This window comes from Procambarus clarkii, chromosome 89, assembly GCF_040958095.1.
Source record: "Procambarus clarkii isolate CNS0578487 chromosome 89, FALCON_Pclarkii_2.0, whole genome shotgun sequence".
Classification (NCBI taxonomy): domain Eukaryota; kingdom Metazoa; phylum Arthropoda; class Malacostraca; order Decapoda; family Cambaridae; genus Procambarus; species Procambarus clarkii.
The window spans coordinates 4,007,108-4,031,254 of NC_091238.1; the positions used below are offsets into that span (position 1 = coordinate 4,007,108).

At 46.2% G+C, this 24,147-nt stretch overlaps 1 protein-coding gene across 1 annotated transcript in view; it reads left to right on the forward strand.

Moving 5' to 3' along the window:
- Window positions 1-24,147, forward strand: part of LOC123773279 (uncharacterized) — a gene marked incomplete in the record, with an annotated part of 416,855 nt that overhangs the window by 271,330 nt on the left and 121,378 nt on the right. The window contains 3 exon segments of the mRNA XM_069317846.1: window positions 4,492-4,553; window positions 5,525-5,604; window positions 15,977-16,106. Of these exon segments, the coding sequence (XP_069173947.1) occupies window positions 4,492-4,553; window positions 5,525-5,604; window positions 15,977-16,106 (272 nt within the window).

Here is a 24,147-nt window from a genome sequence, read left to right on the forward strand (position 1 = left end):
AACTCAAAAGAAGGCTTCATTATCAAGGCGTAATCCGGGCCTCGCAGGAGGTAAGCCGCAAGGGCCTCCCACACCTTCTTTGGTAGGATGCGGGAAGCCAAAAACCTCCGGAAGGTGGGAACCGAAGAACCCAAGGGAAATCTGAACTGAACCCGGGGAGGAGTCGCACTCATAACAAAATCGTACAGGGAGGTGAGATAGGAAAACCCCTCCCCCTGTAACAACAAGCCCCGTGCCGAGGGTACCAAACTCCCAAGCAGGGACACGTGGGGCCCAGGGTCCTCCCCCCCAAGTCAACTTCTCCCCATCCCCTGAATCCTCCACGTCAGGACCTGGGGCCGAGCTGTTGTCCAAACCCTCTGCCTCTGGAGAAAAAGCATAGTCCACCGGAAAAGCAGGCATGAAGGGGGCCCCGCTGGCGTGGCCCAAAAGCTCCAGCAGGAGGAACGGTATTGAATGCCTCCACCGCTGATCCGGAAGGAGCAATCCCCTGAAGCTGCCCGAGTTGCACTACCAGTATAATCAAGCGGGGCAGCTGCGGGCATCCGGAAAGGCAACCAACCTCGTACGTTGCTGCAACCTAAACCTCGCATGCAACCCTAAATTTGCCTGCACCCAATTATTAGTCTCGGTGGACTGAGTGAATGGAATACAAGCATTCGTAGATGGTGAGTGTCACCCTGAGACAATGGGACAGATAACCTTCAAACTCTCTCAAGGTGAGGTAGGACTCGGAGGTCTTCTCCATCGGACCACTGAGCCCCAATTGGGGTTTCCAGGGCCCTTAGGCTGACTGCTAAGAGAAGCCCAGGTGAGGTACTGCTAACCAGTTATCCCAGAGCTACCAAGCAAACAACTAAAAGCTGAACCCCTGCAACGTGTGCAAGCACGGGGACCTAGTGGAGGGCCACCCAAATCCTACAAGTGGTCCTACCACAACACCAGGCAGACCCCCACCAGGCAAATCAAAACAAAAACACAAGAAAACCCCCGCAAAAGCACAACGTCTCCAGGTGAACAGAACCGGTTGCTATGCGTATATCAGACAGCTGCACAGTACCTCGCGCAGCAGCCAGCGACGAAACTACCTCCTTCCCAAGGGCAAACAGGAGTAAGAAGCACCCCAGCTGAACCCCCAAAGGCCGGCAATCACCGAGCAGCGACAGAACCACATGAAGGTAGCTGCTTCTGAACGGTTCATGGAAGATAACCCTGAGGTCGCAAAGGCAGTATTTACGGAAATAGTGAATAGTACTGAAATAGAGGGAATACAGAGAACATATACTGCACGCATAGACGAGATAAAACACCTAAATTATTGGGATCGTCTCAAAGCTCTCCAAATGTACTCTCTAGAAAGGAGACGAGAGAGATACCAAATAATATACACATGGAAAATATTGGAGGGCCAGGTCCCAAATGTACACAGTAAAATAAGAACGTACTGGAGTGAACGATATGGAAGAAAATGCATGATTGAACCAGTGAAGAGCAGAGATGCCAAAGGCACAATCAGAGAGACCTCTGATGTATAAACATCAGAGGTCCGCAGTTGTTCAACGTCCTCCTAGCGACTATAAGAAATATTGCCGGAACAACCGTGGACATCTTCAAGAGAAAACTGGACTGTTTTCTAAGAGAAGTTCCGGATCAGCCGGGCTGTGGTGGGTATGTGGGCCTGCGGGCCGCTCCGAGCAACAGCCTGGTGGACCAAACTCTCACAAGTCGCGCCTGACCTCGGGCCGGGCTTGGGGAGTAGAAGAACTCCCAGAACCCCATCAAGCCGGTATCAAGCAGGTATGGGGTACCTAGGGAAGGAAGCCCTAGGTGCATGCAGCCCCAGTACTCATGTTACTCCTGGCTCACTCACTACCAAAATAGAGCAATAACACCGCTAAGCAACACTGTGCAAAGAGTGGAGCCAGAGCGATCGACTATCACCAACACAACAGCCTCTTAAACGAAGGAGAGTTGCCGGTGTGGAGGTTTGGGACCCCCTATCCCCCTCCCTGGGAGTGGGTCGGGGGGGGGGGTTGCGCAGACGGATACGCAGCAGTTGTGGTGACGTCATGTTTGTTTCCTTGTTTTTGATTTTGGAATTCTGTTTGCTAGTTTGACTTTCGATTTGCAATTTTTGATCAGCTGTAGTTTGTTTTGAAATTTCTACCTTTCTGGGTGCCTGACCTGGTAGATGGCAGACAAAGACTGCTTCCAATTACACGGGGGTGTCTTTAGGCCATCCTTGTGCCTCTCTTGAGGGGCGCCAGGTTCTGGCTCTGGTCCCCGGTAGGCTTAGAACTCCTAAGATTGACTGTTGCCACGGTCTAATATATACACGTCAGCCCGGTATAGCTCCGGGGAGCCAAAGGGGCTCTCTACAGAAAAGCCGCCAAAGAATGAGAAAAAATGTACAGTACAGGTTTATAAGTGCTTGCATAACTGCTTAGAGAATCTGGCCCCCTGGTCATTGGACCGGGTGCTCTCTTTTTCTCTCTCCTCAGTTTGTGGTGGCCCCTTTGGTTCAAGATTGTTTTTCGAAGGCTCTTTTCGTGTTGGCATTGGCTTCTGGGGGTTGGGTTTGGGAGCTTCATGCTCTTCTCTGGCTCAGAGGTTTCTGCTCTTTTGGTTCTGGTGATAGGTTTGTTCATTTGCAGCCGTCTCCTTCTTTTTTGGTGAAGAATGGGACCGCTGCTTTCCGGAGGGGTCCTTGGGTTGTTGATGCTTTGTTGGTTGAGCCGGGGGTGCATTATGTGTTGTTCGGTTGCGGCTCTTCGTTGTTACATGCACGCCAAGGCCTTGGTGGCTGGGGACGCGCTGTGGGTTGACCCTGTTTTCCTTCTTTCCTGTTCCAGGGTTCGGATCTCCCAGGTCGTCTGCAGGGTTATTTGGTCCAGCCAGCCTGTGGTCAGTCCTCGTGCCCATGACGTTCGTAAGTTCGCTGCGTTAGCTGCTGTCTTTGGTAATATGTCTTGGAATGACATTTGGGCCCGAGGTTTTTGGAGATCGAAAAGGGTCCAGGCCGCTCGTTATCTAGTTAATGTTCCTGGCTGCTCTCTACCTAGTTAATGTTCCTGGCCCTTGTTGGGTGTGTGTTGCATTGGGTCTGCAGTTTCAGCCAGTTGTCATGACTTCGAGTTGAGGAGCGAGTGGCAACTTAACTACTCAGATAAGTCCCTCTTGCAAGTCTACTCTCGCTGCTTACCCAGCTACTCTTGCCGTTTACCCAGCTACTCCCGCTGCTTAAATTCTTTGCATTTGCCTTGCTCTTCTTGGGATGTTTGCTTTGGAACTCGTCTTAGTAAATGGCGCACATTCTGGTACCTTCCAGTGATGAGATCAGTACCCTCAGCTGTTTATATATATTCCAAATGTGTACCCTGCTTTTCTGGAATTTTTACTAATCTGCATCTTCAGGTGCAGTTCAAATTCCTATCTCTATTGTTTTCTTTCACGAAGTATTCTCGATTTAGCAACCCCTGCTCCAGCAGTGTTACCTGCTCTCCTGGGATGTTTGATTTGCTGCCTCACCTCAGCATTGTCCCTCCTATTTTGGTGGAGTGGCAGGCCTATGGGCACTTGTAGTGGCGGTATGTTTCCTGGGATGGTAAATGCTACTTCCTCTGAGATTTAGGGCTTGAGTGGTCAAAGTTCAGAAACAGTCCTCTAGAGTAAATGAGAAGCTCCTGTATGAGCAAGCTACTCTTGTGTACTCTTCCATTTTCTTCCATCTTCCTCTGTGCCTCTATATGTTTAATCTAGGAAAAGAGTAAGGTGGTTCTCAAGTGCCTCTTTTGACATTGCTGGTAGTAAAAACTGTGACAGGTTGTAGTTGCAGCCAGGTAGCAGACTAAGAAAGTATGGGCAAATTATTTTCAGTATAATTGAAAGAACCTTTCAATTGTCATTCCAGATTGATTGGTTACTTTTTCAGTCTTCCTTTCCTTCTTAATGGCCAAGTAAGGGTAACTTCAGTGGACAGCCCAACCCGTCCTCTTAAAAATAACGTCACTTTTGGCTCGTATGCGAGCTATGGCCAAATTTGGACGTAATTTGAAATGAAATCGACTCACAAAAGTGACGTACTGTTCCGTTTTCTATTTGAGTCGTCCGGCGTACGCGCAGAGGTTATAAGAGGACACTTTAAATTAACGTTTTTCATAACGTTTTGAAACTTTGAGAATTTCCTGCCCACCTAACCTATCAGAGGGCCCTTAACTTACTGTTGTTGAAAAGAAAAATCCCAAATTTATTTACATTTTTTTTCATTTTCAAATTACGTCCAAATTCGGCCATACGGGAAAACGGCCAAAAGCGACGTTCTTTTTAAGAGGACAGGTTGGACAGCCACTGTGTTGTGGATGAGTGGGTCACACTGGCCATGCTGGAATTTGAGCAATGTGTCTGGATGAGCATTGCCTAAGAGAGCAATCAAGTGACTTGTTCAGAAAGGGGTTTTCAGCTATACTAAAAGTTTTTTTTTTTTTTTTCCAGCTGTGTATAACTTCGACACTTCAGTTCTGGACCTAGAAATTTTGCAACAAGTATATGATGTGGTACGTTAATTACTAGTATACATAAATTTACAGATATTATTTTGTATAAGTTTTATTTATACATAATTTGTTTCCAGCATTTGTTGTAATAGTTTGTGATCTGCCAGTAACCCAACCACTACACTGTGTTATAGGGCTGAAAGTATACTTACACCATGTATTCTAACACACCTTCCAATTGAGGTGGACAGACCCGGCCCTCGGGAAAAACACTCCCAAATTAACCTGTCTTATAGGTACAACAGTTCCCTACACACAGGCTATAGGGTATAAACAAGTGGGTGTAATTATTGGCTTTATCATCACAGAATCCACTCCCGATAAAGTCCTGGCATAGCCTTTTGACATTTACTGTATGAACAGACTACTCCTTTGATAGAGATTAAGACTTACAAACAAAACATTCTAGGCAAGCCCAAAACTTCTGATGGAAGCACAGTTTAACAATTCACTAAAACCACAAAGTACATTAAATATCCTCTCCAAACTGACTCCTACTACACACAATCATTGTGGAATACAGGGATTCAATACAATCATAACTGAGCAAACCCCATTTACGATGCGGCAGCTTCCTGAAAAGCCTCCAGTTGGGAAGCAGAATCCATAAAATCAGAGACCTAGTGAGAACCCAAGGTCATATCGGTGAAGTTTTAACTCTAGAGGCTGTTTTAAAGAGGCTGTTTTAAAACAAATTTGTTTTAAGTTGGCAAGTGTATGAAAGTGTTGGCAAGTGAAATGGCAAGTGTATTATTTTTATTAATTAGTTTGTAATTAATACATAGTATGTTAAAGAATTTTTGAAGCAGGATGGGGATGGGACGAGCATCCTGGGTAACCCCAGATGCACACCTTATTCCATGGCTCTGGCATGCGTCTGGGGCTACCCACAATGCTGGTTCCATCTTGCTCTAAAACATTTTGCATAGATAAAACACGTAATTTAATTAATATCAAACACGTCTTTTCAGAGAGCAAGTGATGTAGAAATTGCCATGATAAAAGCGCAAGTAGAAGCAATGCCAGATGTTCCTCTTGATAAACCTGAACAGTAAGTAATAGTAACATAATTTTAATTTTATTCAGTTATAAAATTACTAATTAACTTATAACTGATCTTGAGTGATATGCTGTAATTTTAAAGCCTTCTTACTGATTTGCAAACCTTATCTAAATGCTCAAGACAATGCCAAGAAGCAAGAAGTGCAGACTCTCGGGGATTATCATTAAGCATTGTTTGCTTGTGAAGAATATTTTTGTATGAATTCTGTCTACAGTAATTTTTGTAGGGAAGCTCCTTGTGGCTCCCTAAAGTATCCAGTGTAAGTACTGTGCAAGAAATATACAATGCTGATACAGTGCCAAAATCCTAGGTGGCATCAGTCGTAGAGTTCTTTTAGGCCTGTCTCAGACCACAAGCCAGGACCTGGGCCCCTCTAATGAGGTATGTACAGAGAGCAGTGTCATTGTGATAAAATTGTTAGTGAATTTTAATAATGTCCACTATCACAAGGGAAGCACCCACAAAGTCAGCGAAACAAAACAGACCACTGCTGGTTATAAAAAATATTGAGGTGGAGGTTGAGGTGGAGTAGATTAGGTTAGATTTGGTTGGGGTTAGTTAGGTTAACCCCTAAGCTGCTCGGGAGGGGGAAGGGGGAGCCCCAGACCCCTCGTGCCAGCAACCCAAGACCTCAGTTCTGAGACTGGATATCAAAACACACGAAAAAAGCGCCGACTGGAGGGAGGGTGGGTTGCTGGGGAGCCTCCGGGTCTCGCCCAGAAAACGGCATTTCATTACATTCAACACCGATTTTGTTGGGGGGGGGGGGGGCAGCAGCGTTAGCTCCCAGAGCTACCTACCCAAAGACGAAACAAGAGGGGCCTAATCCAGGAGGTGGAAGTTGCTCACTCTCCAATGCGAAGAGGAGACAAAAGATGTAACTGCCAACCCAAAGCCATACAGGTCCGACAAGGCCCAGGAACATCAACGAAGGAACTCGTAGCCCACTGACGAACTTCGCAGGCACAGGGATAGACAGCAGGCTGGCTGGACTGAACCACCCCGCAGACGACCCGAGAGAACCACACCCTGGAACAGGGAAGAAGGGAAACCGGAACAACCCAAAGCATGATCCCAGTCTCGGCAGCCACGGCACGCAAAGACCGGTTATGCGCCGCCGCCGAACACAACACATGGTGCAACCCCGGCCAGACCAACCAAGGATCAATAACCTAAGGACCCCTCCAAAAAGCAGCCGTGTCAGTCTCCGCCAGAAAAGGAGGAGACGGCTGTAAGCTAACAAACCTAACACGTGGACCAAAAGAGCCGAAACCCTGGCGCCGGTGGAGAGCATGAAGCACCCGACCCGACCCCCAGAGGCCAATGCCAACAAGAAAAGAGCCTTGGAAAACAATCCAGAACCGAAGGGGCCACAACAAACCAAGAAGAAGAGAAGAGAGCACCAAACCAAGAACCAGGACAGCTCAAGCGGCGCAAGAGTAGACTGGAGGTGAACCATGCCAGAGACAGCCCTTGAATTGGTGCAGAGGGAACACCAAAACCATAGGGCTCCTCCAGCACTGCACGAGACAAGGTGACAGCATGTGGCAAGATGACGGTCCCCAAGAGGAGGACAAGACCACACCAACAAAACGCACCAAACCTACAAAGGGACAGAAAGAAAAAGGAAGGACCGCCAAAAAACCTAACACCGTCAACAAGATGAAGCACGCAGGTGGGACACCATCAACGAAGCCACCTTTAGTGGGCCAGCCAGAGGCTTAGGGCCCACGCACGAATTATTCTGCACCTGTTCACCAACAGACGGTGAGAGACAAAAGGCAGAACCGAACCAGCCCCTCCATGGACCAATCGAGCATAGGAAGAGGCGGAGCTGCGGGAAAACCTCGGGTGCGAACACTGAGCAAGCAGAGCCTGAAACCCAAGCCGGCAAGGAATCAGATGGAACGTCTGCCACACAGAAAACTTCCTAATGCCAGCGAGCCCGCCAGGAGATCGGAGACATGGTGGTCTCGACATGCGAAACACAGACGCCGCAAACAGCAAGGACAAAATTGCGACGAAAAACGAGCCAGGGCCCAGGCCGAGGCCAACGAGGAAGTGGGCACCACGAACAGAAAGGCAAAGTGAAATGCATGGACACCACATCCCACAGGAGCAGCGAACGCAGACCCAGCAGGGCAGAACGAAGCACGCAATACTGAATAGGGTATGAGAACAAACCTGGACGTGAAGAGCTAAGAAGCACAAACTTAAACACACAACAATGTGTAGGAGAGAATGAGAAAAATGGAAAATGCAAGAAAAGACCAGAAAAACAGCCCCAGCACCAGAAGCTAGGGACAAAAGCGTAGAAGGAAGATGAGGAACGAAGAAGACAGGCAGCAAACAGGAACGAAAGGGACATGACCTACAACTCGGAGGTCATGTTGATATCAGGTGATTGACAGTTGAGAGCCGGGACCAAAGAACCAAAGGCCAACCCCCTCGAGCACAACTAGGTGAGGACAACCAGGTGAGTACAGATAACTCAATGCATAAGGAAGGGCTCAGCCAGGCACTGCAAAACGGTCAAGGAATGAGTGACAAAGATAAGACCATGAAAGACCTACAACTTGGAGGTCATGTTGATATCAGGTGATTGACAGTTGAGAGCCGGGACCAAAGAACCAAAGGCCAACCCCCTCGAGCACAACTAGGTGAGGACAACCAGGTGAGTACAGATAACTCAATGCATAAGGAAGGGCTCAGCCAGGCACTGCAAAACGGTCAAGGAATGAGTGACAAAGATAAGACCATGAAAGACGGGGCCATGCCCCACCGTATAACAAATAACGCCGACGAACAAGTAAGGCCCCAGGAAGAAGCACGCAAGGGGCCAAACAAAATGCCACAACCAATCCCCAACATGCATCCACAAACCAACGCCTGGCCGAAAGAGACGCCCGACTGCATAAACTCTCCTGCGGAGCGTAAGCATGAATGTGTTATGACATATCGTAGCCGAGAATGTTCCGGGAGCACTGCCAGTGTAAAAAAGTCAGAGCCGCACATGCAGCAGAAGAGTAGGGTAGAGGCGAATGCGGCGCCCCACACCCGTATGCAGAGAAAACCAGGCGTCGCTTGGTTTTGTTGCTTGTTTGTAACAAAACGCGTAGATACTTGTATATAACGTCTGTATATAGTGAATAAAAGCAAAAACAGTATTGTGGGAGGAGGATGTTGGCGAGGGAGGGAGTGGTGGCGAGTGGCTGGTTGGCTGGTGTGTGGTGGCCACTCCTTGTTGCTTTTTGACTCACAATACCAAGGAGTGGCCACCAGACACCAGCCAACCAGCCACTCACCTCCGCAACCTCTCTTGCCAACATTCTCCTCCCACCACACTGTTTTTGCTTTTATTCACTATATACACATGTTATATATAAGTATTGTGGGGGCTTAATATTTTGCTTTCCCGACTGAAACGTGTACGTTGCCAATGTGCATGTGGCAGACGCTTCACGAAGCTATCGGAATCAGCAGAGAAAATACAAGAGCAACCGTACAGGGCCTGGGAGCAAGGTCGAGTTAGTCCTTGAGGGTCTCTTCTCAGACTAGCCTCACCTGATCCTGGTCCATGTTGATCATTGGAATCTCCTCAATGATTTAACACTTTAAGGGACTCCCAGGGTCCTCATCACATTTATAGTTTAGTGAATATAGGCAACTCTGTGTTGAAGACACCTAGAGCTGAAGGCTTGAGTAAATGGTTGGCAGTATTCAGAAGTGGTTCAATGGAAACACTGCATAAAGCTTAACAGTAGTTTATTTACTAACTTAACCACTAATACAAAGGGTGCTTGATTTACTTTAGATTGGTGTCAGAAAGGCTATGGTTGCATTAGCAAGACTCTTGACGTTTGGCTAATCGACTCTGATCCACTCGTGGAGTAACACCTAACTTAACACTTTATCTGCACAAAGCGCCTGCAGGCCCAGGCTTCGGGTACGCAATGCCTCTCCGGGTGTTTTTATTTTTCACGTTCCATTCAAAACTCCCGCGGCTACATGGGGTTCACATCAGCTTCCTCAGGGCTCTTGTAAAGAGACGCCATCTTTAAAAGAATTCATGGTCCACATTGCCGGGTGTCAGAGCCTCAGTAGTGAGTGAGCAACCAAGGCTGGCGCTCGCAGCATGAACGCACAGCACTGCTGTTCAGCGTGTGACCACAGCATCCCCTAATATTGTCAAAATATATATATAATCTGTTTTATTTAGCCATGATAGTATTATAGAAGAGCCCGAGTGTGATAATGACTGGGTACAATGTTCAAATATCAGTGATTCAATGCTGTTCACGATGTTCACAGCGCTAGCCACAGCACCACAGCATTACCATCACGTCCATCTAGGAATCTTCAAACGACTTTTTAGGTTCCTTTTCAAAATAAACTTGTGGTCAATTATTCATTTACAGGAATTAGTGACCAGGATTGTGGTTACAGTATAATTAGCGTTGTGTGTAGTATTGTGGAAGGAGGAATTTTGGTGAGGGAGAGAATTGAGGTAGCCTCACTGTGTGGCAACCACTCTTGTTTTGCTCACCATACTAGCTTCGTGGTTCGCTTTCGGATTAAAATATGCCACCTACGATTTTTTTGTTTTTTCCATGATCAGGGAACAAAAATGAACACTTCTATAAGACGAAAGAATTTTTTGGAATTTTTTTTTTTGTTGCGCCTGTGGGTGTGAATTCCATTTGGGCCCCTAGCGGTTTGAGGGTTAATCTAACAGATAATTTTAAGTAGGTAAATTCTAGCAGAATTAATAAAATAACAGATACATTGCAAGATAAAAATGAGATGAGAGAGATTAGTTAGTATATTAAAGCACGTTGGTATATTTAAGCTCTGATTGATTACATTGACAGCTTGATTGGTAATTTAAACAACATTAATAGGCACCATACAGCAGATTGATAGCACATATAAGAAGACAGCAATGATCACAATGGTATGTGTATGTATGGTATATATCACAATGGTATGTGTATATATGTATATGTACATAATATATATGTATAAATGTGTATATATGTTTGTATACTTTTTCTTTCGGAAGAGGCTCTGTTCCCTTCGCTGTTGACGGGGCGCTGGGGGAAGCAGCTTGCTCTGTTGACTCTCGCATGGTCCCGCAGTTAGTGGGCGCTTTTGGTTGTTTTCTGGCCTCTGGTAGCGGCGGCGGACGGCTTCTCCTCCTTTGGGGGGTTCAAGGCTGGTAGGGTGGGCTTCTACCCCTGCTCTTCGTCATGTCATCTTAGTGGGTGTGTTGGCCATTGTCAATCCGCCCCATCCTTCTGGGGTTCCCGTCTGCTCTATGCAGACACGAGCCTGGCGAATCTGCGGTTCTTCTGGACTTCTTCAGTCTGCGTCCTGGATTCTATGCCCTCATTTGAGGACTGTTGTCTCCTGTCCAGCTTCTATTGGGGCCGGGTGCCTGGATGGTGGCATTGGACCTCCAGGTCAATTCTTGTCACGTTCTTTTCCAGTTTTCCGGGACTGGCACAGTTATTGGTGGGGCTTCAGGCTTGCCGCCTTTGTTGCCTTCCCTAGTTTGTAATTGGCACTTGGTGTATTTACGCATCTTTACCGGATCTTGGTGCCCTGTCTGAGTCTGCTTGGGATTCGGTGTCTGGCCTACCTAGACGACTGGCCGGTGTGGGCTCCCAGTCGGTCCGCTTGTCTGCTCGCCAGGTGTGTGGTTCTTCCCAGATCACCGGGTTTGGTTTCCTGGTGATCTGGAGGCCGTTCCATCTGTTTCCTTCCCGGGTTTGGATCTGGCTGGGTCTTGTTTAGAGCTCTTGGGCCGCTCCTTGTCCTTCTCTCCAGAAGTGTTGCTGTGGCCGTGGTCCCGCCTTCGGCTGTTCATGAGGGGGGTCTTGGGTTGCTCGGCGGTTGCTTGAGCAGTTGTGCGGGAGTCTGAACTTCGTCATGCTGGTCTGCCCGCAGGGTCGGATTTGGCTTCGGCGTCTGTTTGGTTCCTTCGGAGACTCCCCTTCTGCCCCTCTTGCAATCATTGGGTTCGTTCCTCCAGGGATCTTGTGTTGGTGCTGCGTCACCAGCTTCCTCTTTGGGGTTTTCGGGATTCCGTGCCTTGGCACCTCCCCGAGCCTTCGCTCGATGTGTTCACGGATGGGTCATCTCTCAGCTGGGGCTTTGTGACCAGTGCTCACCAGGTCGGCCAGGGATGGTGTGGTCTGTCCGTCCGTTGGGCTCACAGCACGGTTCGGGAGTTCGTGGCTGTCTGGTTTGCGCTTCGGAGGGTTCGGGTCTCTCAGTGCTCTACCATTCAGCTCCATTCGGACTGTTCTCTGGCGATTCTTTGTTGGAACCACAGGGTTTCTCTTAGGTGTTTGCCTTTGGGGTTGGTCCCTTTGAGTGGCTCATTTGCTGGATTCTCGGTGTTTGGCTAATTGTGAGGTTCATGTCCGGGGTGTGTCTTATGTCTTGGCTGACTGCTCGGTCTATGGACTCCTGGCCATGGACGTCTTCGAGTCGGCGTGGTCTAGGCGTCGCCCATTCTATGCGGCGTCCTTACCCGCCTGCAAGGCGCTCACGGTGGATGCCTTTCAGCAGGACTGGTCAAAGTGGGGGTACCTGTTCCTCTTCTCCCGGTCCAGCTGTTGCTTCGGGTTCTGGCCCGGTTAGAGCCCATTCCCAAGAGAGTAGTCCTCATGGTCCCTTGGTGGCCGGCCCAGCTTTTTTTTTTTTAGACGATGCTTGATAAGTGTCCGAACCGAGTGGCGTTTTTCCGCGGCTCCGCCTCTTTCGGCAAGTCGGTCTGGTCCTGTACGTGACTGGTTTGGCCTTCTCCTTGGCTCTTCGCGTCTGGTATTTTGACGTGGGTATCACCATCTCTGTGGTGATAAGGTGGGTTTGTTGGTGTCCCATCTGCGAGCTTCGTCTCGGCGACAGTATGATTGTTCCTGGTGTTTCTATGCCCCTTTTTCTTGCTCTATGTAGGTCGTCTTCTCTTTCACATCGGGTTGTCTTGTCCTTTCTTAGGTTTTCAGGACTACAGTTATTTGATGTTTCTTACTGTCGCCTCATTTTGTGTGGCGCTGGCGGAGCCACTCCGGCTTGCGTTTTGGGGTGGACGTTACATCTGCCCCGTCTGTACACTTTCTCGTGTTTTGTTTCACCTCCGGCCTGCTCATGCGTCGCCTGAGCTGTCCTGGTCCAAGATCAGGGTGCTCTCCTATCATGTCCTCAGTTTGTGGTAGCCCCTTCGGTTCAATTGTGTGCTCTTTGGTACTGGTGGTAGGTTTGTATGTTTGCAGCCTTTCTCCGTCCTTCAGGCGACGGTTGAGACGGCTGCTTACCGGGCGGGTCCTTGGGTTATTGATGCTCGATTTCCACTCAACACAGGACGCCAGGGGTGTGTCCTGTGTTGTCCGGTTGTGCTTTTTTGCCGTTACCTGTGTACTGTAACTGGGGATGTGCTTTGGGTTGATTCGGTTCCCCTTGTTCCCTGTTTCATGACTCGGGCCTCCCAGGTCGTCCGCAGAGTTTTTAGGTCTTCCAGCCTGCGGTCTATCCTTGCGCCCGTGCTGTTCGGACGTTTGCAGCTATCGCTGCTGTGTTGGCTGCGTCTAGGGCTCATTTCGGGCGCGAGGATTTGAGGGTCGCACAGGTTCATGGCCGTCTGTTCTTTATGTGCGCATCTGCTCCTGTGCGTTCTTGTTGCCTTCGGTCGCAGGCTGCAGCCTGTTCTCTTGGCTTCGGGTTGCGGAGTTTGTGGCGGCCGCCTCCTGGGTCAGCCCTTTCTTTTCCTTCTCTTTGGGTATGAAGCTCCAGGGAGCCGTAGGGGCTCCCCACAGAAAACCAGCGTTGAATGTAATGAAACGCCATTTTCTGGATGAGCCCCGTAGGCTCCCTGGCAACCCTCCTCCCACTGGTCGGCGTTTTTTTTCGCGTTGGTTAAAGCTTAGCTTCCGAACTGATGCTAGGCAGCCGGCGCGGTGAGGTCCGGGGCTCCTCCCCTTCCCCTCTCGGGGCGGGGAGGGCTGCACGGATGATCAGCGAGGCAGTAAAGTGTGATGTTTCCTTGTTTGCTTGTTTCCTTGGGATTGTAGGGAGTTTCTACCTCTGTTTGGTTTTATGGTTTAGTTTTTTACCATGTGGGGTTTGTTTTGTTATGCCTACTGTTACCTAGCAGTAAATAGGTACCTGGGTGTTAGTCAGCTGTCACGGGCTGCTTCCTGGGGGTGGAGGCCTGGTCGAGGACCGGGCCACGGGGACACTAAAGCCCCGAAATCATCTCAAGATAATCTCAAGATAACCTTTCTGGGTGCCTAACCCCGGTCGATGGCAGATAAGGAAAACCCCAATCACAAGGGGGTTTTCCAGGGCCATTGCTCCCTGAAACCTCTCTGAAGGGGCCAGGTTCTGGCGCTGGTCCCTGGTAGGTCTGAACTCCGTAGCTAATGTCCCGGTCTAATATAACATACATTAGCCCGATAAGCTCCAGGGAGCCTCCGGGGCTCACCCAGAAAATGGCGTTTCATTACATTCAACGCTGGTTTTTTGCTGTAATATTATTCAATAGTGTGTAGTGTGAAATATTTATATAATAAAATGAGTGAATCATCGCTGTACTCAAAAATATGGTGTGTATATTGTTGATTCAATTATGATGTTCATCAATCAGTGAACAAATATTTTGTTGCTTATTTCACTCTATACACAGGTTATATAAAAGTATCTGCATGTTTTGTTCACGATAACGAACCACTAAGTTGGTATTATGAGTCAAAAAGCAACGAGGAGTGACCGCCACACACCAGCCAGCCACTCGGTGCCACTTATTCCCTAAACACCTCACTCGCCCACATTCTCCTCCCACCATACTGTTTTTGCTTTTATTCACTATATACAGATGTTATATATAAGTATCTACATTCGTGTTCACCATAACGAACCACTAAGTTGGCATGCTGAGTGGCAGTGGCAGTGGCAGCCCGCCACTGGCTGCTACTTCCTCCCTCCTTCAACTCACTTGACTCACCCACATTCTCCTCCCACAATACTGTTTTTGTTTTTATTCACTATATACAGATGTTATATATAAGTATCTATATTTTTTGTTCACCACAACTGTACAACTAAGTTGATATGGGTAGTTCAGGCACTAAGAGATGTCGCTACACACAGTCAGCAGGCGGCTGCTTCCCTCACACATCCAAGGTCAGACGCACTAAAATTTCACCCCCAACAATACTGTTTGTGGTGTTATTACCCTATATACAGACGTTATATATTAGGATCTACATGTTTTGCTCACCATAACTGTTCTACTAAGCCGGTATAATGCCCAAAGAGCATAGTGGCCACCTCTATCAATATGACAAATCGTGCAGATGTTGCCACACCCATCACCAAAATGGCTTCTCCCCCCCACACTCCTTTTGCTGTTATTACACTGTATATACACGTTATATAAGTATCTACATTCGTGTTTAACATAACGAACCACTAAGTTGGTATGCTGAGTGGCAGTAGCAGCCAGTGGCAGCCCACCACTGGCTGCCACTCCCTCACCTCACCTGACTCACCACCATTCTCCTCCCACCATACTGTTTTTGCTTTTATATACAGACGTTATATATAGGTATCTGCATGTTTTGTTTACCATAGCGAACAACTAAGCTGGTATAGTGAGTCCAGACAGTAAAAGGTGGTCACACAGAGTCAGCAGACAATGCTAGCTCACTCCCCACCAAGATTACTCCTCCCACTACAGTGCTAATTATCACAACATTCCTGCTATTATCAAAATCCTGGTCTTTTTTATCAGTCAGGGGTCTTCTGTAATAATAGCATGAACATATATATTATGGCATTTTTAGGCGATGCTGTGGTCACAAGCTGAACAGTAGTGCTGTGAGTTCATGCTGAGTCTGTCAGGCTTAGTGGCTCACTCAATACCGAGGCCCTCACACCCGGAAATTTGGCCCATGATTTTTTTTTTAAATGGCGTCTGTTTACAAGAGCCCTGATGAAGGTGAGGTGAACCCCATGTATCTGTGGGCCATTTAAATCTTGCGTAGTACTCCAATACATCATATGATGGGATGTGCATTTTATAGCAAGTTACTCAACCCATCATATGATGTGTTGCACAACTTAAAGGTTAAAAGGCAGTATAGTCTAGTAACTTATTAAAATGGCACTGTGCTTATGATACAATTAAAATAGTAATTAAAATAATATAGGAATTAGTGAGTTGGTAGTACACTATTGGTCATATGTTGACTAGTAATTATTAGCAGCATTTCATTCACCGGCATCAGTGTTTATAAATGCACCATTACATTGCAGTTTTATGTCGGTTATTTCTATGAACATAATTTCTTTTCAGATTTTTGCTAGACCTCTCCAAAATCAATGAATTTGCAGAGCGGACTGCGTGTTTCATGTTCCAAGCAACATTTCCTGAAGAGTTGGGTGTAATCCATGGCCGAATTAATATGTTACAAAACACAATAGAGGCGAGTCTTCAAGTTTCATTTGTTTATTGATTTAAGACTTTCATTTTCTTTAAGGATACAGTTCTAATTTTTTTACTTTACTAGTGCTGTACTGTGCTGTTAATTTTATATAGAAAAGCCTTTTAATGAATGTGCCAATTAACCATTTTCTGTCCTGGGGATATACACCATTCATCATCATTTCATGATCTTAATACCAGTGCCATTATACTATGGCACTGGTATTAATACTATGCCATAGATTTATTTCAAAATTATTTTCAACATTAACATGTTAGTAAATTTTTTATGGCAATATAGTGTGTTACAGCAGCTTTGTTCACTTCAAGTTCCATGAACATTTCTGTATCTCTACTTTAGCTGCACCTTATCTCCTACGATCAAAAAACATATCAGAAAGTGAAGAAACGACGACATTTCGGTCCGTCCCGCACCATTATCAAGTCGTGTAACATGAGTTGATAATGGTTCAGGATAGACTGAAACAATGTCGTTTCTTGTGTAGGCGATGAGTCACAATAACGTGTCTAAAGTATGTTGACCAGAGCGCACACTAGAAGGTGAAGGGACGACGACGTTTCGGTCCGTCCTGGACCATTCTCAAGTCGATTGTTTCTTCACTTTCTGACATGTGGTTTAGTCAGCATATCTTCAGTCATGTTATTGTGACTTGTCATCTGCTTATCACGTTTTATAGCTTCTACTCTTCCATCATCTGAACCAGGCCTTCGCTCTGTGTAAGTCTTCACTTTCTGGAATCTCGTGTTGAATTCTTCACCCTTCTTACTAATGTCTTAGCCTAATAATATAGCGAGTTTACATAATATATGGATTGAGTTAAAAGGTAGATCAAGGTATAAATATTACTGTAATTGGTTTTGTCAGGGACAGGAAGCCTGTGTGTATATAAGATAGTCTTGGTTCAAGGTCTTCCCCAGGTTAAACTACTAACCCTCCCTAGGATGTAACCGCACAACAGTTACCTAACTCCTGGGTACCTCTTAATTGCTAGGTGAAGCATTAGGTGAAAGGAAACTTATTCGACCATTTCTGTCCCGCCTGGCAATCAAACCCGAGATCGTCGACTGTGAATAAAAAAATAAGCCAAGTGTAATTATTACATACCCATAAGTATTTGTATGACATAAGATCTGGCCCTTGGGCCTCGATTCCTAGCTATTGCTGCTTGATGCACTGCATATTAATTTGGTTCCAAAGTGTGCGTGTGCTAAATGAAGTTTTCTGAGAACTGGGCACAATACAAATTTCAGAGAATAACACCCAGTGTTTAGGGGTATCTTAATGAAGTGGGAAAAAATGCTTAAGGAGCTAAGAAGGAACAAAGCAGTTGTCCCAGATGGAGCTTCACCTTGGGTGAAGGGAGCCGGTCGGCCGAACGGACAGCACGCTGGACTTGTGATCCTGTGGTCCTGGGTTCGATCCCTGGCGCCGGCGAGAAACAATGGGCAGAGTTGCTTTCACCCTATGCCCCTGTTACCTAGCAGTAAAATAGGTACCTGGGTGTTAGTCAGCTGTCACGGGCTGCTTCCTGGGGATGGAGGCCTGGTCGAGGACCGGGCCGCGGGGACACTAAAGCCCCGAAATCATCTCAAGATAACCTAACCTGTACTTGGGTTCTGAGGGAATGTGCACTTTAGTTCACCACTACACTCCAATTCCTTTTTCATTCATCTTTGTGTACTGGAGTCTTGGCAGATATATGAAAAAAGGATAACAAGTTCCAATCTACAAAAATGGCAGCAATGAAAACCTTCTTAAGAAAGTGTTAGTTAATTATAGACCTATATTGTTGTCATAGAAATCAAAACGTTAGATAAAATAATTAAAACCAAATAGGCAGACACATAATATAGTAAGACAAGGTTATAGTTTTTGTGACAGAGCCACAGAGATTTACAGGAAAGAGATGGTTGGGTTAACTACATATATCTGGACATAAAGGCTTTTGACAGTCCCACATAAGAGGTTGTTCTGCGTCCTAGAACATTGGATGAGTGACCTACCTTGTGATGGTTTTGGGGCTTAGCCTGGGTCCTGGGTTCGATCCCAGGCGCTGGCGAGAAACAACGGGCAGAGTTTCTTTCACCCTATGCCCCTGTTACCTAGCAGTAAAAATAGGTACCTGGGTGTTAGTCAGCTGTCACGGGCTGCTTCCTGGGGGTGGAGGCCTGGTCGAGGACCGGGCCGCGGGGACACTAAAAAGCCCCGAAATCATCTCAAAAAAAAAAAATAACCTCCCTGCAGCCCGGTGATCGCCCAGGCCTCCTGACAAGGAGACTTTTGACATAGACGAAACATTTTCTGACAGAGAAATGAGGAAAGTAATCGGAGGCAATGTATCAACGTGGAGAAATATTACTAGAGGAGTACCACAGGGGTTCAGCTCTAGCACTAGTAATGTATATTGTTTATATGAATTCTGTGCCAGAAGTAATGCAGAATTATATGAACAGGTGTGATGATAATGCTAAGCTACTAGTGGAAGTTAAGAAACTTAAATTATTGTCATGCCCTTCAAGAAGACCTGGGCAAAAAAGTGAATAGAACAATATTTGGCAAATGCAATTTAATGTGATTAAATGCCATGTTATGGAATGTGAAATGGGAAAAAATAGGCCACACACAACTTAGAAATTAAAGGGGTACCTCGGTTTAAGAGTTTAATCTGTTCCTGGAGACGGTTCGTAACCTGAAAATTCGTAAACCGAAGCAAATTTCCCCATAAGAAGAAATGGAAATGAATTAATCCATTCCTGACTCCCCAAAAACTTCACTTCAAACTAAATTTTATACCTAATTCACCCAAATCTACACTACAAAAGTATGTTCAAGTTATTACTTACCCTTGCTGATGACTCCTGTTGGCATATGGAAGATGGTGAGGTGGGGGGGGAGGAGGAGGAGAGGTGTCACTGTTTGGAAGGGGAGTCCACTTCCATTATAACATCAGGCAGTGAAGATTTTTCTAGAGTGCACTCTCTGGCATGTTTGCCTGCATCCCACTAGATCCTGGTTGTGGCTCACTGCTTGATTTTCTCACAACGAAACGATCCATTGAAGATTGTTTTTCCCTTCGCAAAAGTTGTCTGTAGTGAGGCATCACATTGTCATTGAAAAGATTAATGCAATGGCCTACTACAGCTTTCTCTGGGCGAGTCATTTCAATAAAAGTTTGCATTTCTTCCCACATCTGACACCACTTCCTAATTGTTGAAGAAGGGACTTTCTCTTCTGCCTCATCCTCCTCTGAAGAAATATCCCCAGTTGCTTCTTGTTGCTGCTCCTTTTCAAGGGCTTGGAGTTCTTTGGTGTTTAGTTCTTCGTTGTGTTCTTCCACCATCTCCTCCATCAGCATCATCCAATTCCAAGCCCATTTTCTGGCCCAGAGTTACAATTTCCTCAACAATAGGCACTTCATTTACAGGCTCAAATCCCTCAGTCTAGTTCTGTCACACATTCAGGCCACATTTTTCTCCAGCCAGAGATCAGGGTTCTTTGAGTCACTTCTTGCCAGGCTTTGTCAACGAGTTTTAAAGCACTACAAATGTTAAAATGGTGTTTCCAGAACTATTTAAGGGTGAGGTTTGTAGCTTCAGTCACTTCAAAACATTTCTGGAAAAGTGCCCTTTCATAAAGCTTCTTAAAATTCGCTATGATTTTCTGGCCAATAGACTGAATTACAGGAGTGGTGTTAGGAGGAAGGAACTTTATTGCGAGAAAATTATATCTGTTCAACAATGCATCTTCCAAGTCTGGAGGATGAGCAGGAGCATTGTTACATTGTGCAGGAGCACAGGGATGGGGGGAGGGAGGAAGCTCACCACCTACTGGGGCCTGAGCTCCCAGTTCTAGGAAGGATGTAGACATCCACACAATGACCTTGAAGGGAGAGAGGGAGATCAGGGAGCCACTGGAGCTTACCCAGAAATTGGAATTTCATTATATTGAATGATGCTGTACTCGGGAAGCCCCTTAGGGCTACCTGAAGCTTCTACCCATAGAAAAGGATGAAAAAATTGGAACTCGACTGGGAAGAGGGAGCGCTGCAAGAATCAGGACAAGTACAAGACTTCCGACTGAGAGACATGACACAAAGCCACACAAGAGTGGCATGGTCAAGGAACATTCACCAAATATTGGTCCATCAGAATCCTGTTTGACCTCCAAAACCCGTCCCCAAATATCAGCCCCATGACACATTCACAAGCACAGCCAAAAGAGCATCATACTCTCTAATATCATGGGCAGAATGGTAGACTGCAGGCAATCTAGACTTCATAACACTGTGGAAGACCTGAGAAATACAAGCCTTGGAACAGAGGATCAAGGAAACAGCATCAACTCAAAAGACATCCATCACACATCCATCAAGAATCGGTGGCACGATGGTAGTTGCGGAGAGCCGTCACCGGACACAACACACACACACACCCCCAGCCAAACTAACCAAGCATCAGTGATCAAAGGACACCTCCAAAAGCCAACCAATTCATTCATCTCCAGAGAAGGAGCTGGCTGCAAACAACGTAATGCCCACCTGGACCAAAAATAATAAAAACCTCATCTCTAGAGGAGAGCATAAAGCTCCCAACCATACAACTGGAAGCCAGGTTCAACAAAATTAAATTTACAAGAGAGATTCCAAGACCAAAAGTGATCGTGAAACAAGAGGAGGAAAGAAAATCCTACACACAGTCCAAAGGCAAGACAGGCTCAGACATCGCATGAGCAGGCTGGAGGTGAAACGAAACACAAAACAGCTTGTGAAATGGTGCCGAGGTAATATTGATACTGAATGCATGCTGTAGCAGCCCTGCTAGCACTGCACAGTATGAGGCAACAGTATTCAGCATGTGGTGCTGATACAGAAAAAGCCAAGAAAGAAAGAAAGGAGCACCACATGCTCAGAAACCAAAAAGCAATGATTTAGGGAAAGGAAGGGGTGAAAAGAGCATCGCAAAACTTCATATTGCTGGAGAGGAGAAGAATGCAGGTGGGAGACCATTAACGAAACCACCCACTTGACATAAAGATGGCAATAAAGATGCATACAAAAATACCAGATGTGAAAAGCTGAGGAGAAGGTCGAACCAGCAAACTACATCACTGAGCTGACCTTCTAATAGGTGGATCTGTGGCAAAATGCCTGAGCTTGGACACCTGGAGCAGGTAGTGCCTGGAACAAAAGCTGCACTGACCACCAGGAAGCCAAGAGGATCACTTGCATGTGGTAGAACTCCGACCTGGCCAGTACTTAGAGCAAACGCAGGACCGAAAGAAAAAGGAACATAGATGTCCCCATCTCGGCCAGTCCAGCCAAAAAGGCATCCACCACAGTGGCCTCTTGATCGGGGAATGGAACCGCATACAAAAGAAGACACCAATTCGCCAATTTCGTGCCAATGCAAAGAGGTCTACATCTAGGCACTTATGCATGTTGCAAAGCCAAAGGAAGGAGGCAGCATCAATGATACATTCTTTGAGAATGGAACAGAACCCAAACAAACTGTCCGTTGAAAGCAATGGACACTCCTTGGACATAGTGTGGCGAGCCAATCCACCTCCAAAGAGACAGGAACTGGAGAGAACCCGCCCCCTTTTGCCTCAAGAGACGGTGAATAATGGGGAACAATTCGAATGAAGCCAGAACGTAAAGCCCGGAGTAATCCAAATCCTCCGGAGTGCATGACACATGGCCACAAACTCCTGTAGTATGCACCTGACGAAAAAATGATCAGTGATCCTTGCCGGCCTGGCGAGTCCTAGTCACAAAACCCTAACTTAGAACTGAGGTGTTCGTGAAGACATCACACGAGGTCAGAAGGCACCATGTAACCAAACACCAAAAGGCCAAAAGAGAAAGCTGATGACACAGCAGCCAGTAAAGGCCCATTAGATCCCACACCCAACGATGGTGGTAGTAGCAAAAGTGGCTGCCCCAAAGTTACCAGAATAGCTACAACAGCCACATCTTGGCCAGAGGATAAACTATGCAGGCAAAGTTCAGGTGGTCTCATAACTGCTCAAGCAACTGTTGAATCATCCGGGGCTGACTCGACACCAACAGACAGCTGTGCTGCCAGCTGGTCAAGGAAAGTGAAGCTGACTGAGAGTCCCACACAAGGCCTAACCAAGTCTGAACCTGGGACAGAACCAACTGAGACTACTGCCAGTTCACCAGGAACCCAAACTTAGTGAGCTGGGAAAGAATCAGATCCCTGGCTAGCAGACACGCAGACTAGCTGGGAGCCCATACTTGCCAATTGTCAGAAGTAGGCCAAAATCTGAAACCCCCAACAAACAAACAAACAAAGAAGAGTCACATTGACCCACTGCTACCCAATAACAAAATTTAGCCAATCCCTGAACCTCTAATATATAGAAATGTGCCAGTTAATCACAAAGATCCAGGGAGATCAGGGGAATGGATCAGAGGAAGAGCAAACCATGCCCAAAGGGAAAGAAAAAGAAGGTGCAGACAGAGCCAAGAAGGATTTCACTAACATCGTCAATTTCAGGTCCCTAAACACCAGGGAGGCCAGCTCCGGGGCATCCATTTGTGCATATACTACCTTGACTGCCGTTATGTAGCAAAACAATTGTACAATGGTCACTGCCTGATGGGGTCTAACCATCTCAGGAGGGTCAGAAACAGGAGCCACAAGGGGAGAACAAACCCCACAGGACTCTGGGTTTAAAGGTGTCATGGACCCAATAGGCATCATAGCGAAGGCAGAAAGAGTGATTGTCACCCTGTGACACGTGATAAACATCCCTTAAACTCTCACCGAGTGAGAGGAGATTTTGGGAGAATATCCATCGGACCACTGAACCAACAGGGATTCAAGGGCTTAGAGGACCTCTAAGGGAACAACCCCATGCACACCAGAGAAACGAATACTGAAGCAGAAGCTCGGGAAGCTGTAAACTCCAATTCAGTATGCCTAGATGCAGATGACAGAAGACTAGAAAGTGTAACAGGCAGTACTGACAGCTCGATAGGTACAGACTCTACAATGATCCCCGATAGAGCGAGTCAGACCAGAAGGACAGATATGTGCAAATTTTATGCAAAGGGCATATGCAGATATAACTATGCTGGTAATAAATAAGAAAAGATTAGAATGCAGTTACCACCATCCCAAAAAAGTTTAAATATGCTTAGGAAAGGACAGTGTTGATTTAGATTAACATGGAGGTTTTTCCATCCTGACATGTGCCAAACCTCACTTGAGAACAGACAATGCTATGACCTCAGCTGTCCACACTTTTACGTGAAAGGCACAGAATGCTACATAAAGACTGGCAAGCAAGATAATGAATTTGGAGGAAACTCGATTAATTTTTTAAACCAAGCAAGCAATTTTTGTTATCACAAGCGCATTGAAGTGCAAACTACCGTCAATACTCAGAATAGACCTGAAACAATGATCAAGTGAGAGAGATTATTCAATAAATTCAAAATTAATAATAAGAGGATAGACTGCGAGACAATAGGCAGGGAACTTACAAATATTCCATAGGAAATTGTTCTAAGTAATTAAAACCCTACAGAAGGAATAGAAAAAACCGACTTCGGCAGCATATCAAGTCTGTCTGAAACATGTTCCTTTGAGGAAAGCCAGAAAGAGGTCCAACATAGAAAGAAAACATAGACAACACTATAAAAGAAGGAAAAAAACCGAAATGCTTAAGCAGACACGACTTTCTCTACAAAGAAGGAATATCTTAAACAGGGAGATTGCAGAAATCGAGCAGAAATTTAAACTCATATCAGATTGAAAAAAGACCGCTAGAACAGAAAGCAATTCAGGAAATACAGTAAAACCCAAAATATTTTTTCACATATGCGAAATCAAAAGCAAAAACCACTGCCAATATTGGACCTATTTGTACGAGTGAAGGTTCATACATGGAGTATGACAAAGAAATTAGTGAAATCCTAAAAAAAACAGTATGAAGACATGTTCAGCACTCCAAGAAATGGCATGAAAGTGGAAGATCTGGACAACTTCTTTGT